Source organism: Psammomys obesus, unplaced genomic scaffold, assembly GCF_907164565.1.
Source record: "Psammomys obesus unplaced genomic scaffold, mPsaObe1.curated_primary_1811, whole genome shotgun sequence".
NCBI classification, from domain to species: Eukaryota; Metazoa; Chordata; class Mammalia; order Rodentia; family Muridae; genus Psammomys; species Psammomys obesus.
In genome coordinates, this window is record NW_026596079.1 from 38,431,388 (window position 1) to 38,449,831 (window position 18,444).

The 18,444-nt window shown below is 39.0% G+C and overlaps 1 protein-coding gene across 13 annotated transcripts in view; it reads right to left on the minus strand.

Moving 5' to 3' along the window:
* Rims2 (regulating synaptic membrane exocytosis 2) overlaps positions 1–18,444 on the minus strand; it is a 483,148-nt gene that overhangs the window by 414,825 nt on the left and 49,879 nt on the right. For all 13 annotated transcript variants that reach the window (XM_055626244.1, XM_055626246.1, XM_055626245.1 and 10 more), the window contains exons 2-3: positions 11,384–11,416; positions 10,898–10,984 (exon numbers count right to left, since the gene is read on the minus strand). In XM_055626244.1, coding sequence (XP_055482219.1) covers positions 10,898–10,984; positions 11,384–11,416 — 120 coding nt within the window. The remainder of the gene's footprint in view (positions 1–10,897; positions 10,985–11,383; positions 11,417–18,444) is intronic.

An 18,444-nucleotide genomic window follows, 5' to 3' on the forward strand; every position in this document is an offset into this window, starting at 1 on the left:
CCCTGTTCCCATCCTATGTAACCCACTTGGACACTAAACTGCCATGGACTACATCTATGCAGGGGTTCTAAGATATCTCCATGCCTGGTACTTGGTTGGGGTATGAGTCTCTGGGAAGACCCCTGTGTTCAAATTTTCTGGTTCTGTTGCTCTCCTTGTGGGGTTCCTGTCCTCTCCATATCTTACTATTTCCCACTTCTTTCATAAGATTCCATGCCCTCTGCCCAACAGTTGGCCATAAGTCTCAGCATCTGCTTTGATAGTCTGTAGGGCAAAGCCTTTCAGAGGCCCTCTGTGGCAGGTTCCTAGGTTGTTTCCTGTTTTCTTCTTCTTCTGATGTCCATCGTCTTTGACTTTCGGGATGGGAATTGAGCGTTTTAGTCAGGGTCTTCTCTCTTGATTAGTTTCTTTAGATGTACAGATTTTAGTAGGTTTATCCTATGTTATAAATCTGTATGAGTGAGTATATACCGTGTGTGTCTTTCTGCTTCTGGGACAGCTCACACAGGATGATCCTTTCCAGGTCCCACCATTTACCTGCAAATTTCATGATTTCCTTATTTTTCATTGCTGAGTAATACTCCATTGTGTAGATGGACCACAGTTTCTGCATCCATTCTTCAGTTGAGGGGCATCTGGGCTGTTTCCAGCTTCTGGCTATTACAAATAAAGCTGCTACAAACATGGTTGAGCAAATGTCCTTATTGTGTACTTGAGCTTCTTTTGGATATATGCCTAGGAGTGGTATGGTTGGATCTTGAGGAAGTGCTGTTCCTTCTGTCTGAGAAAGTGTCTGAGAAAGCGCCAGATTGATTTCCAGAGTGGTTGTACAAGTTTACATTCCCACCAGCAGTGGAGGAGGTTCTCCTTTCTCCACAACCTCTCCAGCATGTGTTGTCACTTGAGTTTTTCATCTTGGCCATTCTGATGGGTGTAAGGTGAGGTAGTTTTTAAATGATGTGTTTTTGTTATAATTGGGATATGAAGTATTTACCAAAAGAATCTTGCACTGATCCTAAGCTTGGTCCTTAGCTAAAGAAATATTTGTAGAGGTTATCAAAATGTTGTAAAGTAGGGCATAGCTGAAGGATTCTGGTGATTAGAAGTAGATCCTAAAGCAGCGGTTCTCAGGTGGGGTCACAACCCTCTTTGGTGTCACATATCAGATCTCCTGTATATCAGATATTTACATTACAATTCACAACAGTAGCATAAGTTGCTACACTTGTGAAGTAACAACAAAAAAATTTTATGGTTGAGGTCTCCACAACACTAGGAACCTTACTAAAGGGTTGCAGCATTAAGGAGGTTATTGAGAGTATCTTCTTCCTGGGCCCTTCCTCCTTCCCTTCTCTCACTCCCTCTCCCACAAACCCTACAATATCTATGTGTCTACCATGAGATAAATAACCTCTGCCAAATGCTCCCACTGCCATGTTCTCCTCAAGTGAGGAATGATCCAGGCAACCAAGGACTAAACCATCTGAAACCATGAACCAAAATAAATGTTTCCCCCATTAGGTTGTTTCTATCTAGTAAATGTGACACTTTTCTTCAAGCAGTATATTCGAGCTCAAAATAAAAAAAAAAACAGCTCTTTGCTAGATCAATTTATAAAGACTCAAATTAGAACACCTATTCTGTATTATAGAAATGACTTGAAGAGAGGGGGAAAATCTATATATCCCAGATGTACAGTACTTTGGTGTGGTTTCCCTCCACAGGCGCATACATTTGACTACTTGGTCCCCAGCTGATGGAACTGTTTAGGAAGGGTTAAATGTGGCTTTGTTGGAGGAGCTGTATCACAGGTAGGATTTGAGGTTTCAAAAGCATACTGCCTTCCTCAGTGCACTGTCTGCCTCCTGCTTATGGATCAAGATGTGAGGCATCAGCTGCCGCCATGGCCATCATGTACTGTAACCCTCTGAAACTGTAAGCCCAATTAAACGCTTTCTTTTATGAGTTGCCTTAGTCATGTTGTTTTGTCACACCAGTCATCTAACTTTATAACTTTTTTGAAATGAGGTAAAAATATGATTTGACTGTTGGTAAATTTCCTTCCATAAAATGCTGCAAAGCTTTTATCCACTTCCTTGAAAATGATAGTGGGCTTGTTTCTGGTATGGCATTATATATACAGATTAGTTTTAGGACAGCTGAACACTGTCCTCCTCCCTTTGTGATTCCACATATTGCTGATCCCCAAAACAAGGGTTTTACCACTAACATTTTAGCTCAAAATCTTCTGCTTTAATTTATAATCAATTACAAGAAAGTCTATGCACCAATGTATATTTCATTTTAAAAGAGTTCCTTCCTAATTTATTTTAAGATGGTATCTATAGACTTCAATTTTCCAAGAGAACTATATAACAAATTATTTTCATGTTCTATTATGTAGTTACAGAAAAAAGTAAAAGAATGTTCCCCAACAACTCCATAAAACTAACAAAATCATGATACTTCCTACTCTCACCTTCAGTGTTCTTCGAGCACCTCAGTATTACTTCCTTAGAAATGTATTTCTTAGCTTCAACAATTAGGTCAGATCTCTCCATTAGATTTTTCAAAGCATAACAACATAATTGCATTTATCACAACCACACTTTCTGATTATTACATTACTTTCTGATTAACCCCTACTGTGTCATAAAAAAAATCCATAAGGGTTCTGTTTTAGCTTTCAATTCTACCTCAGTGACTATGTCCCATAGCCAATTCTTCAATAAATACTTACTGAATGCTTGAATTAATGATAAATAGCATTGCATGTAACCTATTTAGTACATGGAGTAAAACATATAAACCTAAACATAACCTAGGTATTGACAGAGTATTGACAGATATATAGATAGTGAGCCTACTGTGTAAACAATGTATAAGTCAATTGAAACACCTTTGAAAGAAAGTGTAAGAAAATCTGGCTCTAGAACACTGACATTAACTGTAGACAGTATTAGCATGATTTCACAGAAAATAAACATTTTAAACATATTTTTCTTAGAAAGATCTTTTCTTAAGCACCTTTTTCTTAGAAACAGGGATAAATCTCAACCTGGAGTTTTTCCTATGCAAAGTACAAAGGTAGATAAAAATTCAGGAGGTTGAGAGAATGTGCATTTAGAATAACATGTACATCTGGAAACAATAAAACAGAAGAGCAGAAGCTAGAAAGGCAGCAGCGAATGCATATATACGTATCTGTATCTGTATTTGCACATATCCATATCCATCCTGTCATGAACCCTTTGTACTGCACCAGTCTGGGATTGCTTGGAGTATAAGCCCAAAGTTACATGGAAGCTGCTAGGAGGATATAATCCCCAAAGTTAGTTTCCCCATTCCACTGCTATCAGTAGACACCAACCACTTAGGCCCAAGACCTGGGACACATGGAGCAAAACAGAAGCCTGCTTAAGAGATCCCAGGGTCAGTACACTTGTTCCGTCTGCTGACCTACCACTCAGCCCTCCCCCTCCACCTATACGGGACTAATTAAGTCTGAACCCAGAGTTCCAACTACAACAGCAGCCACCCTATCTACTATGTCAATCTGGAAACAGAGTCTAAACGCTGAAACCCAAAGTGGTCCCAAGACTAAAAACCAAGTAACATTCAGCTGCTCCACACAAACTGACAGATTGGGGTAAGAAATAACAAAGGCCCAAAAACCCACCAAACAGACCATACCCCAACTTGACATCAGATGCTACCTAGTTATCATGAATGGGTTACATCTTCTTGAGTTGTTGGCCAAAGGGGTCCTATAGACTCCTCCCATACAGTATAGGCCACTGCCAATGATATTGGTTAATCTCCACACCCTGAGGATAAGACCCTATTGGTGAAGATGGCACATACTTATGTCATTATGAAGAAACTGAGCTGATGGTCAACTGGAAGTTTCACTTGCACTGACTCAAGTAATAATGCTAGAAGGTACTATATATACTACTAAAGGAGAAAATTAATCATCAGTCCCATGCAGCTACAAACCTGTGGCCCAAAGTAGAGCCTGTCTCCAAGAGACAGTCCCTGATGCAGCAGTGCAATAGTGACACCAATGCTGTGGGGTAACCTGCCTCTCCTTTTCATTAGATTTACGGCACACTTCATGACATGAAGCCCACACCTGGCAATGCCGACGTGGCCAAGAACCTGAGACCAGATAGCCACGGGCACCAAAGGAAAACCCACCATTATTATTCTGCTAAATGGACATAAAAATAAAATAACTCCTAATGACATGTAATACCTACTGATGGATGCATCACTTGAACCTCATCAGAAAAGTTTCTTGCTATAAATGGTAATTAGCATAGAAACTCACAACTGGGCAATGTGTAGAGAGTGAGAAACTTTGGAACAATTGGGCCTAAGTGGGTTGTCTTTATCATAACCCTCTCCTCAAGGCTCAAAGATCTATGCAGAATAGGGGACCCAAAAGTTGTAAGAACCAGAGGTAGTAGAATATATCAAAAAAACAATGTTTTTCAGATACAACTAAGTTGATGCATATATGAAATCTGAGACTATAAAAACATGCACAAGAATTGCTTAAGTTCACCAGGTGATAGGGAGGTCTGGGTCTTCTTGCAAATTGGAAAAGACATAAACTAAAAATATTTTAAATTTCTTTCAATTTTAAAAAATTTGTGTGCATGCCAGGCAGTGGAAGCACACACCTTTAATCCCAGCACTTGGAAGAGACACAGACACACACACACACACACACACACACACACACACACACACACACACCTAGTAAAATATAATTACCTCTGCTAAGCATTTATCAAGCACAAAACAGAACAGGAGCCTACCATAGAAGGCCTCTCAAAGACTCTACCTAGCAGTGTACCAAAGCAGATGCTGAATCATATGAAAGAAAGGGGAGTTAGTAAGACCTGGAGAGGACAGGAGCTCCACAAGGACCAAATATATCTGGACGCAGGGGTCTTTTCTGAGACCGATTCTCCAACCAAGGACCATGCATGGATATAACCTAGAACCCCTGCTCAGACACAGCCACAGCAGCTCAGGATCCAAGTGGGTTCCATTGTAATGGGAACAGGGACTATTTCTAACATGAACTCAGTGGCTGGCTCTTTGACTACCTCCCCCGTGGGAGGAGCAGCCTTACCAGTCCTCAGAGGAGGACACTGCAGCCAGTCCTGATGAGACCTGATAAGCTAGGGTCAGATGGAAGGGGAGGAGGACCTCCCCTATCAGTGGACTTAGAGAGGGGCATGGGAGGAGAAGAGGGAGGGAAGGTGGGATTGGGAGGGAATGAGACAGGGGGCTACAGCTGGGATACAAAGTAAATAAACTATAATTAATATTTAAAAATAAAAATTTAATTAAAAAAAAGAATTGCTTAAGTTCAAGTCAGACAAAAATGCCGGCACAGAGCACAGAAGAGAAGTGGCCATCTCTAGCCAAGAAGCTATTTGTAACTGATAGCTGCTGGGAGGGGGAAAACAAGGGTTTTTCTCCCAAAGTGGAATGACACTGGGTATATAAACCAAACTCAGTGCTGGCCCCATGCCAAGGAGTAGCTAATGATAACAAAATGGATTGCATGCGTGCGTGTGTGTGTGTGTGTGTGTGTGTTGGTTTAGTTTTTGTCGTTTTGCATTTTTTAAGAAAGGAAAAAACACCAAGTTGGTAAAGAGGAAAAATCCAGGAAGAGTTGGAGGAAGAGAAAGAATATGATCAAAATATACCATATGAAACTGTGAAGAAAAAAAAAAAAGCCAGGCATAGTGGCATACCCCTATAATCCCAGCACTCAAGGAGGAAGAGGCAGGCTGATCTCTGTGAGTTTGAGGCCAGCCTGGTCTACAAAGTGAGTCCGGACAGCAAAGGCTACACAGAGAAAGCCTGTCTTTAAAAAAAATTTTTTAATTTTTGAAACAAAAAAAAAAATTATTAATATCAAGAGTAACAAAGTTCTCTACTAATATTATGCTTTCCTTGTCTTAATTGTATTTTTGAGATTATAATGTCAGTACATTCCTCCCTTCCCTTTCCTCCCTCCAAATTCTCCCATATACTCTTCTGTGTTCAAATTCATGGCCCTTTTTTCACTAATTGTCATTGCATGTATGTATATATGCAACATACCTTGTTATTGTTATTGCATATATGTATGCATGTGTGTGTGTGTGTGTATATATATATATATATACATATATATATACATATACATATATATATATATATATATAGTAGTCCTACATATAATGTCTTCAGCCCATACATTACTTGTTGTTGACCATCTGGCACTGAACACCCAACTGTGCTCTTCCCTGGTAAGGCCCACCTCTCCCACTCCCAGCTCTCCTCAGGTGCCTGCAGCTCTTTGTGTGGGGGTGAGGCTTCATGGGCATTCCCCATCCACTCTGGCATGTCCACTGGTGTTGTCCTTGTTCAGTGCATATTTGGGCTGTCATAAGGACAAGATTTTATTGTTGTAGTTGGGTATTACTAAGAGATACAATCTCATAGATCCTCTTTTCTCTTAAAAACCTCTCACACAAAGACCTTGCTTCTCCAGCTTTTGGTTTTAGGTGTGGTTTGGGTTTTTTTGTTTGTTTGTTTGTTTGTTTTATATTTTTTTATTTTTGGGGGGGAGTGTTGTTGGAGACCCCTATCTTCAATTTCATGGTTCTCTTGCCTCAGCCTCCCAAGTGCTAGGATCATAGGAGCAAATTAGCATACCCAGCTGCTTCTCTGTTCTAGTATGTTATCATAATATCTGAAAAATAATTAAAGTCATCAAAGTCAAGCTCACAAAAAATGTGTCTATAATCATTAGATACAAAGCTTTAGAAGGATTTATCCTAAATAGATGAAATAATCTTAAAATTAGAAGTTGAAATTAAAAATAAGTAAAAAATATCTTCGTTTTTTACAATGAGGACAGCTTAATCTTCAATACACATATAATCCTTCTTGACTCTAAAGGAAAAGTGTGTTCACAGGTTCTCTAAGGAAATTATTTAACAAACTCAATTTTGAATCTTAAAAACAGAGCTAAACAGAAACCTCACTCTAAGACCTCTGTGAGCACAGGGCACAGGTCCTCGACCTCTAACTGGAAAATGTTTCTTTAAAACAGTATTAAGGAGCTGGTTGGTGGTGGCACAAGCCTTTAATCCCAGCGCTTGGGACAGAGGCAGGCAGACCTCTGTGAGTTCAAGGACAGCCTAGTCTACAGAGTGAGTTCCAGGACAGTCAAGGATACACAGAGAAACCCTGTCTCAAAACACCAGTGCAAGGGGGGGGGGGGGGGAAGGAGTATTAATGAAAAAGGAGGTATTAGGGAGTGAAATGCTTTCATGTCCAGCCACCTAGATAATACACCAAGTGTCTAAAGAGAAAGAAAGCTCGAATGACACTGTTTACATTTCTAGAAATTTCTATGACTTGATTATACTTAATCATGATTGACTTAATGATTGTCAGAACACAGTCCAAGAATGGAGTTGTGTGAGAACTCTGAGTGCTTATGAGGAAACAAAAGTCTCATGAGCTCACTTTCTTTAAAACATGAAATGGCTTTTGGGATGTGCGTTCATGCTTCTCCCAGGTATAGCGAACAGGAGTAAGTTTACTTCAGATTATTCACTACAAGTGGCTATTGTTATTTGTTTGAACACCTCCATGGAAAATCATGTTTTTCTACATGCAGCTTGTCTTTGTGATTGCTCACTTTGCTCATGTGGTTTCTTTTAGCCCTCAGAGTACAAACTGTCTGATGCACTAAAGAGAGTTGGCTTTTCATGAGACTCTAGTCTACCTCATTTATTGGTCCCATTCCTCCATGTCCTACTACCTCTAGAGCAGTGAAAACTATAAAGCTTAAATTAGTTCATAAAGGCAGGGAAGTGACACCAGATAAGTCATAGCAGTCCTCTGTGGTGCTTCTTTGCTTGAAATTCCTTTTCCCTCCTTCTAGGCCAGATGCAGAGTCACCAAATCCTCAAGTGTTACAGTATGTTCAGTAAATGGCACATGTAGTGTTAACAAGTAAATAGTGAGAAAATGGAGATAAACACCCTGACACAGCAAGCAACTTTAACATTTGAAAGTATTTTTAGTTAGCTAAAGTACTTACTTTTACAAATAACTATAAAATGACCCTCCAGAGTAACTGGAAAAATAATAATGTCATCAGAATGTATAAGGTAGCACTACCACTAACAGCCAAAAGAGGAGAAATAAAGTATTTCAGACTAAAATGGATAAATAAAATAAAACCTACTAAGATATCAGTAAAGAGAATAAATGAAATACAGCTCCTTGAAATCATATTGATGTATCTCACAAATATCTTCTGGAAAATACGACAGACACAATAGACTGTGTGTGTGTGTGTGTGTGTGTGTGTGTGTGTGTGTGTGTGTGTGTGTGTGTCATATGGTTGATTTGTGTATCCTAAATAAAAATAGACAAAAATAATGATGCTTTGCAGAAAGCAGTGGATATGTAGGTCCGGATACAAGTTACCCTCACCTCATGGAAGGGAGGCAATGTCACTGGAAAAGGAGCATGAGGTCATAGAAAGCTGGTAATAGCTTCTTGACTTTGACACCCATTTCCAGATACATTTACCGTATAAAGAGTCAGTGAGCTGTATACTTTCCACTTTTGTGCATCTCTCATTAAATGTATTCTTTGCATAAATAGTAATTAGAACTTTCATACTTTTATTTTTATCGAGAGAAGATCTTGCTATGCTCTATGCCACATCACCCTACTGCAGCTTCCTGACTGCTGGGATTATAGGCGTGTACCATGACAGAAATAGCACTTTCTAAATAAACAACATATTAGTTGTGGAACTTATTTATTCCTACATTGAACCACGAGGATTTCCTGATAGCTCTCAAGTACCACACAGATGCATTAATTTTAGATTATGCAAAATAAAAACTATGCTGGACCTGTACTATCTATGTGCAGTAACTGCTGGCACCATTTCACAACTGCAGTTCAACTGTTTTAACCACAGCCAGTCAACATCAGGAAGTTCACAGCCTATAAGAAAAGACCCTTTGTCACTACTGTCATCAGTGTTGAAAAAAAAAAGAAAATGCACAATTAACAATATTTTGGGGGCAAAGACCTCTCCATTATGTAGCTCTGGGTTCCTGGAACTTGCTATGTAACCAGGTTGGCCTCAATCTCACAGACACCCACCTGCCTCTGCCTCCTGACTGGGATTAAAGATGTGCACCACCACAACCAGTCAAAATTAACAGTTTTCAAAGTCTTCAATTTCCACTGGGATTAGCCTTCAAAACAGTATGATCAATACTTTGAAGGACCATATCTCCTCTTCTGAATAACAAGCTGCTAGGTTATTTTAAACCTTCACCTCTAATCCCAGATTCTGCTATATTACATACTGACTAAACAAGCAAGAGTCATTGTAATGCACTCTCTAATCTTCAAAAGAAACAAGCAATAAGGAACTCTCTGTGACCTGAAATCAAAAGATTTAGTCTTCTGGAAGAAAAAAGAAATGGTGGGGAGGCATGAAGGAATGAAAGGGGGAAGAAGAGGGAGAGAGGGAGGGAGAGGGAACTAAAGAAAGGAGGCAGAGAGGGAAGACAGGCAGGAAAGGGGGTGGTTGAATAACAATTAGGCCTTAGATAAAAGCTCACAAATATTGATCCTTGGATTCCTATTTGATAGCTAAAAAACCAATCCATTTTTCATTGGCTTTTGAACATCATTTTCAGAAGACCTGAAATAGGAGAATCTTTAAAATGCTCTGCACATACCCCCCCCCAAAATAGAATCTTTAGGGAAAAAAAAAAGTCAATGACTCTTGAATAAAACAAATGAAAAATAAGGTAAACAGCTCTATCCAACACAAAAGAGGACCGGTTTTCTTAAATCACTTTAGCAAATTTCTTTCTGAATATACTTCTTGGTTTGAATTTTCATTACAATATTATCCCTAAGGTTTGGCCTTAAATAAACAAATTTCAATTCAAACCCTTACAGCATTTTTGTAGGAAAGTGCTGAAATAGGGACCAATTTTAGAGTCTTCCTTACTGCATTAGCTATTTATTTGGCAAATTTCCATCAAAAATAAATGAAAATCAAATGTGAACTAATTATATAATTAGATGCTACTATTGCTCCTTACAGAGGAAGGTTCCTCTCCTCCCGTGTGCATGGTAAGACATTTTAGACTTCCCTGAATATTTTATAATAAATTTGAGTCATAGGTTCTAAGTTCAAGTGACTTATTTCACTTTTGTCTTAGGAATAAGTAACCTGTAAACAACTTCTTTAAAATGTTTTAAAATCTCTTAATAACTAAATGAAACAGAATCTAACTTTTTAATGTTTCAAGACATCATAAGAATATATTGCTTTTTCCCCAATTATGTTTTATAATCTAATAAAGTATTAGGTGAAAGCATGATTTGATGGTCAAATAAGTTTAGTGAACAGTATTATGATGTAATCATATTTAGGTTCTGATAATTATTACAATAAATCAATCTATTTAACCTTTCTTAAAACAACTTATCCAAACTATTCGACTAAACAAATTTAGGCATTAATAGCGCTTACTGTCCTGTAGTTTTCTGTTTGGAGATACTCTAGAATATACTATACTATTGGAGAAATATATTTTTTTCTGAGGACATATGGCCACAGTCATATTAAGTGAGGGAAATCACCTATTCCTTTCCATCAACCTCTAAGTTATCCTTTTTGAAATAACTTATGGCAGAAATACTGAACTTTAACCTAACAGTTTTCCTCCCTGCAACATATCATTCCAAGGGCAGAATTTTAATTCATACTCTTCAATATACTACGGATAACAGATAATATTTAGTCTATGTAGATCAGCTTACTTACGTCTGGGGCTCCTTTTCATTTTGTTGTTTTTGCTGGGGCTGAAGAACGTTATTTACCAGTTCAGTGATCCCACTAAAGGGAAACCACCTGTTTAAATAAGCAAATAATGTGACTGAAAAAAACAAAAGAATAACAATGTGGATTCAATGTTTTTTTTATTCAAATAATAGTAAATTAAACACACACACACACAAGCACAAAAGCTACAGCCAATGAAAATATGCGCTCCAAGTATCACCAGGCAATCAGAAAGTAGGGAAATTAATTGAAGACTTAACTAGTCCACAAGCAGGCAGCAAAATCCTACATCCAGTCACTACATGGATGAAGTAAGAAGCTGCAGGCAACTGTCTTACAAGCCAGAGTCAGAAAGCAGAAGACACACTAGCTGCAGCCTATCCAGTATTAGTGACAGCTAATACCATCCAAGTGCAGAAAGCAGAGGTAAGAAGTCAGCTCTACTGCACTCAGAGAACATTTACTTACTGTGTCAGCTGTGGTTTGTGTTCTTCTTTGATCCTAAAAAAGTAAGTTTGCACAACTGAGTGCACTGAACTAAGCAGCAATTTCTACCTATATATTTGTGGTTATATATAATGGACATGAAAATTAAGATAATTACACAGAAAAATTTAGTACTGCACCACAAAAAAACTGAGCATTTCAGTCATTTTTATACAAAGGGGGAGAAAGCTAAGGTGGATCATTAGTTTTGTTTTGTTTTGTTTGTAGCTAGGGACTGAGCAAAGGGCCACACACTGCTCAGCAGTCACAGTTCTACTGACCTACATCCTCAGTCCAGAGTAAACTGTTCTTCCACATCTCTCTCTCTCTCTCTCTCTCTCTCTCTCTCTCTGGCTTTTTTGAGACAGTGAGACAGGGTTTCTCTCTGTAGCCCTGGCTGCCCTAGAGCTCACTCTGTAGACCGGGCTGGCCTCGAACACACAGAGATCTGCCTGCCTCTGCCTTCTGCATGCTGGGATTAAAGGTGTGTGCCATCACCTCCTGGCTAACTCTATTGCTCTTTAAGGCAATGTTTTAGTGACAATTTTTTTTCATACTTTTATTTTAAGGTACCATAGTAAATACAGTACTAGTAACTATAAATATATAATTTCTATTTTACTTTTTTTTAGTTTGGTTTTTAAATAAATTAAAGGCATGTTTTCAAATAAAACATGGAATTTTGTGAGTGAATTTTGAACACTTTACAAATCAATTTATTTATGCCTAAAACAGTAGATAACGGTATGTAGAGAGGCTAATATAGTCAATGTTTCATAAACATTGCTAATTAAATACTGTATATATTACATTTCAAATATTCATGTAAACATAAATTCTTCATATAACTATAAAATAATGAAAGTTAATTTAAACAAATACTGTGTAGGTAACTGCAATCAAATTAAGTGCTTCACTTTCAATTTTGCAGGGTACAACAGTCATCCAAAAATAAAAATAAAAGTTACTTTCTGAGGTATGATTTCATATAATCACAACACCAGTCAGGAACTGATTCATAAGCAGACAGTTCTTAGTGGACGTGACGTGAGTAACCAGACATGCTCAACAACCCTCCCACTGCATGTGGCCCCCTTAGTGACTCACCCTTGGGGTTGTTAACTGTCCATATTAGTAACTGTCACCTTATTAAAGTCAAACCATTCACTGCATAGACTTAGATCGGCAGGGTCTTTTCACAATTTTCAGGAAATGAAGAGGAGAATAGACCAATATACAGCAGTAGGTATGAAAATGTAAGAAGACTGACTATTTAAGAAAAGACTGAGAAGGATCTTACACAGGGTAGTGAAGACTGGTAAAACTTTGTATTAATGGCTAAGAACTGTTTTAAGAAATGCATCTACTTTCTCCAAAGACCAAAAATTGGTAACTAAAATTTACACAAAAACCTGGAATTTTTCAGTACAAAATTCCATCAATGATGTAAGTTGAATCTTCTCTTTAAATCAAGTTTGTTAGTGTTATAGTGTGTAATGGTTCATCATATCAACTGAACTGAATTCAGCAGCACTACTAAATTGGTGAGGCCCATCTCAGGAGGTTTCTGTGAGAGCATTCCAGAGACACTTTACGAAAGGTGGAAGACTACCCTGACTGTGAACAAAACCATACAGCACACAGAGGGCACAGAGGAAGAAAAGAAGAGAGAGCCCATGAGCACAGGCCTGCTCTCTCTCTCCCTCTGTGCTTCCCATCCTCCATACTGTAAGCAGCCTCTTCGACACAATGGCAGTGTCAGGGTCAGCAACACAGCCAGCTGACTTTAAACAAAACGCTATGGAAAAGGTCACTGGGAGCCAGGAGCACAGACTGTCAGAATGGAGAGTCAGCCAGAGCCTAGCAAGCTCTGGAAGTGAGAACAGAAGACTTCTGAAGCTGAGGGTCTCAATGGGCACCCTGGGGACAAGTGCTGGGAAAGGCAGCACACTGTAACATTGCCTGGGCACACTGCAGGAGAGTGTGAAACCTGCACTGCAGAAATTGTGGCAGTCTCTCAGCACTACCCCAGGAAGAGACCTCCCAACCACAATGTAACACCAGCAGGCCAGCCTTCCATGCTCCCTCATGGCCTCAACTGCAGAAAGGCCTACGTGTGACCCCAAAACACCTAGACGGTTGTAAGTGGCAGATCAGAAGGAGGAGCTCAGACTGGGAAATTCTGGCTGAAAGTAAACCTCTTACCCAGGAAATCCTTCTAACTGGGAAAGACACATTAACTTATCTGAATTACTGAAACAAGCAAGCTCCGCCCCACCTAAAGAGAATAATGCAAAAATCAATTCAAGAAAACAGGCAAACCATACCACCCCAATTAGAAAGAGATACTAAGACCTTCTATTTCATTTTATTGCTTGTTTATATTTTCTACTAGACTTTAATTGTACAGTTGTGTTTTAGCTTCCATCTTGGATGAAAAGGCTTTTATGCTTGTCCTTTCTGCTGCTACACCTGCTCAGCAAGGTTTTCTCTGTTTCTCAATCTGACCCAGACACTTTCCTCCTCATTCTTTCTTGACTCACTCTTTTCTGATGCTAATTTCCTCAATTAATTATTTAAATATTAATACCCTTATTACTACAGAACTGTAAAACTACACTTTTCCTATTCAGGATAGTGTGGCTATTTCTGAAACTGATTGGGATGAAGGAAAGCAAAGGAAACAGATGTCTTCATTCCAAATAACACTGGGACTACTATAAAGTCATTATATTACATGCTACAGTCACCCCCCAAAAACAGCAGAGGAGCACATAAATGCAAGTGAAGACAAGTCACCAAAAGGACCCATGTGTAATAAATCAAAGAAAAGGATTAAGAAAAGGAAGGGAAGGACTGTTAGGACATCACCTCAAGGACCCCTGTTACTGTGATAATGTCTATATAAGCAATGGCCTCACTGTTCCTAAGCATTCACTCTAAAGAAAAAAACGGCACAACTAAGTTAAAAAATTATGTGAAACAGGAAAAAAATGTGTTGAGAGAGCAAAAGATTAAAAATCAGCCGTTATTATTAAAGTTTAAGGCCTGAACTAGCTGGATGAGGTCCAGTAATGCCCTGAGCAGGAAGAACCTGCTTGCTGTACTACATTCTTTCCCCACTCACTAGAGATACAGTTGCTAGGAAACTGGCCCATCCCCCTAGGGAGAGACACCAGATCATTAATGGTCTGGGGACCTTCCTATAGCCAATCAATTCAAAATGTAGCATTTTGACCAATAGAAGCTTGCCAGGCAGGAATCACCCCTGCCTTGGGCATGCCGAGAGGGACTACAATCTTTAAATCACCCAACTAATCTGAACACAGGGCTCTGGGCTCACACCACTTCGGTGGGGGGGGTGTGAGCCCGAGCTGCAGCTTGTAATTTGTAATAAAAAGATCCTCACGTGGTTTGCAACAGACTCGGCTCCTGGTAGTGGTCTTTTGGGGCATCGCAATTCGAGCACAACAGTGTGAAAGTGGCGTTCTTGTCCACTGTCAGCATACCTATGTAACTATGATCCTAGTTTGCTTTCAGCGCTGTGGAAAATACCCTGCCCAGAAGTAACCTGGGGAGGAAAGGGTCTGCCTCATCCCACAGGTCTCAGTCTAGCTTAATGGGTGGTCAGAACTCAAGGCACAACAGGAACCGGAGGCAGAACTGCAGCAGAGGCCTCTGTGGGGGAGGGCTGCTGCTTCCTGGCTTGTTCCTCGGGGCTTGCTCAGCCTGCTTTCTTACACAACCCAGGACCACCTGCAGAGGGATGGCACCAGAGGTGGATCTTCCCACAGAGGTCATTAACCATGAAAATGGACTCACAGACTTGCCTATAGGCTAATGTGATGGAGGCAATTCTTCAACTGAGATGCCCTCATTCCAGATGATCCTAGCTTATTTCAACTTCACAAAAAAAAAAAAAAAAGAACAAAAGAAAGAGGAAAAAGAACCAGCACAGTTAATAATTGTGATAACACATATAAAACAGGTAGCTATAAAATTAATAGATAATGGAACTGCTTCGCAAAACTCACATTTAATGAAGTATTATTACATACTGTATCAAAACCATATATACAAAAGCATTAAACATGAATAACATTGCCAAGTGTGGTGGTGCACGCCTGTAATCCCAGCACTCAGGGAGGCAGAGGCCGGTAGATATCTCTAAGTGCAAGGCCAGTCTGGTCTACACAGTGAGTCCAGGACAGCCAGGGCTACACAGAAACAAAACAAAACAAAACCTCTGTCTAAAAAAACCAAATAATAATAATAATAAATTACATCATGCAAATCATCAAGAAAGAGTTTCACAGCAACAAAGGAATTAAATCATTACCATTATTAGCAATTCCTAAAAAGTGTTCATGTTGACTATGAGGACATCATTAACTTTTCTAAAGTAAGATGGCTAAGTCCAGGCACACTGTTAAAAAGAGTTTTTCATCTACAATTCTGTCAACTTGTTTGTAGTATCAAAAACAAAATTTGTGCCATAACTTGCCAGTGAAAACTGACTTAGAGATATAGTATTTTTCATGGATTCAACTACTCATTTAAAGGAGTTAAACATGTATCTTTCAGGTGAAAATCAACTTACAATGTTTCAAATCTCAACAGTATCACAAATGAAACTGAAATTATGGTAAACTCAAATTAAGGAAGATAGCTTTATGCATTTTGACATGTTTGCTAAACATAATCCTGTGAACAGTGAAATTATGTAGCCTTGATTTTCAGTCTGATCCAATATTTTGAAACAGATTTCAAACTTTTCAGAAAAATATTTTAGCATATTTTCTACTCTCTCTTTACTTGACATAATTTTGACACCTGCCAGTTTTCAGAGTGAACAGAGTTTCAGTTTGATATTTAACTTGAAAAAAATGTTATTTATGTCTCTTTACTAGACATTTATAAGACCTATCTCCCAGAAACAAATATCCCTGGCTTCACAATCACAATTCTGTCATCTTCTGGCAGCATCCACATTTGTGAACAACTATTTACAAGAATGAAGCACACTACGAGTAAATTTAGAACCAAAGTATAGAATGAACAACTTGAGAACTCACTGAGAACTGCAGCCAAGTCTATCAATCCAGATCCTGATGCAAAAACAAAGTCTCAAATAGAATATCAAACATCACAATTGTTTTTATGTTGTCCTTGTATCATTTACCTTTATAGTAGAAAAAATTAGAAAAGTCAGTGTTTATTACTCAAATATGTTCATTGTATTTCTGAATGTCTACAGTTGAGACTAACTTGATGATTTTAAACATCTCCAAATGGACTGCGACAGCTCCGCTGGTGAAGTGCTCTACTGTAACCTGATACCTGATTTCCATCTCTAGCATGCAGTAAAGAAGCCGGCCACTGAGGCATATTTACTTTAACCCCAACACTTGGGAAGCAGAAACCAGAGGATCCCAAGAGCTCACCAGCAGCCAGCCTAGCACAAACAGCAAGTCCCAGGTCTCAATGAGAGATCCTGTCTCAAAAAATAAGACAGATGGCTCCTAAGTCAAGACCTAAGGATGACATTGGGCCTGTACACACACCTACACAGATGAACACATACAGACACACACAAGAGCACTATCCGAGCAGGGATATAGTTCAGCTGGAAGGGTGTCTGTTTAGCATGATACATGAAACTCTAGGTGTGGTGTGCACTATCTATGCCAAGCATGATGGTGAACATTTACAGTCCCAGCACTCAGGAGGTAGCAGCAGGAGGGTGAGAAGTCCAGGGCCATCCGACATAATGATTTCCAAAACAACTACACAATACCTGGTCTAAAAAAAAATATTTTTTGAGACAGGGACTTTTTACATAGCCACAGCTATCCTGAAACATACTATGCAGAGTAGGCTGGCCTCCAACTCACAGAGATCCACGAGCCTCTGCCTCCAGAGTGCTGGGGTTACAGACATATGCCAGCACACCTGGCCACTGTTTGGTTTTTTTTGTTTTGTTTTGTTTTGTTTTTTTTTATTAAGACTCTGAATCGAGCACTACATAATTAGGATTCCTTTGTGGAACTCTTCTGTGTTAGAAAACATAAAATGTATACTCAGGCATTATTTTTGCTCAGCAGCTTTCACTGTGTCTGTATTTAACCAGTGGCCCAAAACAATTACTTATTTACCCTCTATTTTTACAAAATGTTTGCTTGCGTTTTATGTTTACGAGGCCTTGCCTGTGTGTGATTTGGAGGAGCGGCCCGTGCTCTTAACTCTTAAACCACTGCGCCAGCCCCAGGATGATTCTTATCAAATGTGATCCACAGACATCAGAAGATTAGATACTTTTGTTCCATAGAATTCTCTTTTTTGGCCCATAGTAAGCAATACATTTTGTATGCAGCATTTGCACTAATGTGTACACGGAAAATGAAATTCTATTAAATAATACTAAGTGAAATGTTATATAACAGTAACATTGTTATTTATTCTTGTTTGTTTTTCATGACAGGGTTTCTCTGTGTGGCCCTGGCTGTCCTTGAACTCACTCTGTAGACCTTAGAACTCCAAAGATCCACCTGCCTCTGTCTCCCAAGTGCTGGGATTAAAGGTGTGTACCACCACTGCTAGTTTTTAGTACTACTAAATTGATTTCATGACCCTTAGTTTAAGAAACAATCTGTAAGAACTAAGTTATTGTTTAAAACTTTAGGCAATCGTCATGCTCTTCGTGTTCTCCGTGCTATTGAGAATATCCCTAGGGTTTAGAGGAGAACAGGCTGGCATTTTACAATGTTCAAATCATATGAAGTGTCTTTATAATCACTCTTATACACACATAGATATGGCAGGTTACTGTGTTCTAAGTCACTGCAGTTCTGTAAGTTAAGCATTACAGAAGAGAAAGGTTTATTAAAACCAGAAGGGAAGTAATATCGGACACACACAAAAAAGAAAATGAACATTAAGTAGACAGGGAGGCAGGAGGAAGGGGACCTACTGGGCTGACAAAGGAAGCAAATCCTGGAAGATAAACACAGCCAAAGCCAGCAAAACAAGTAGAACCTGAAACA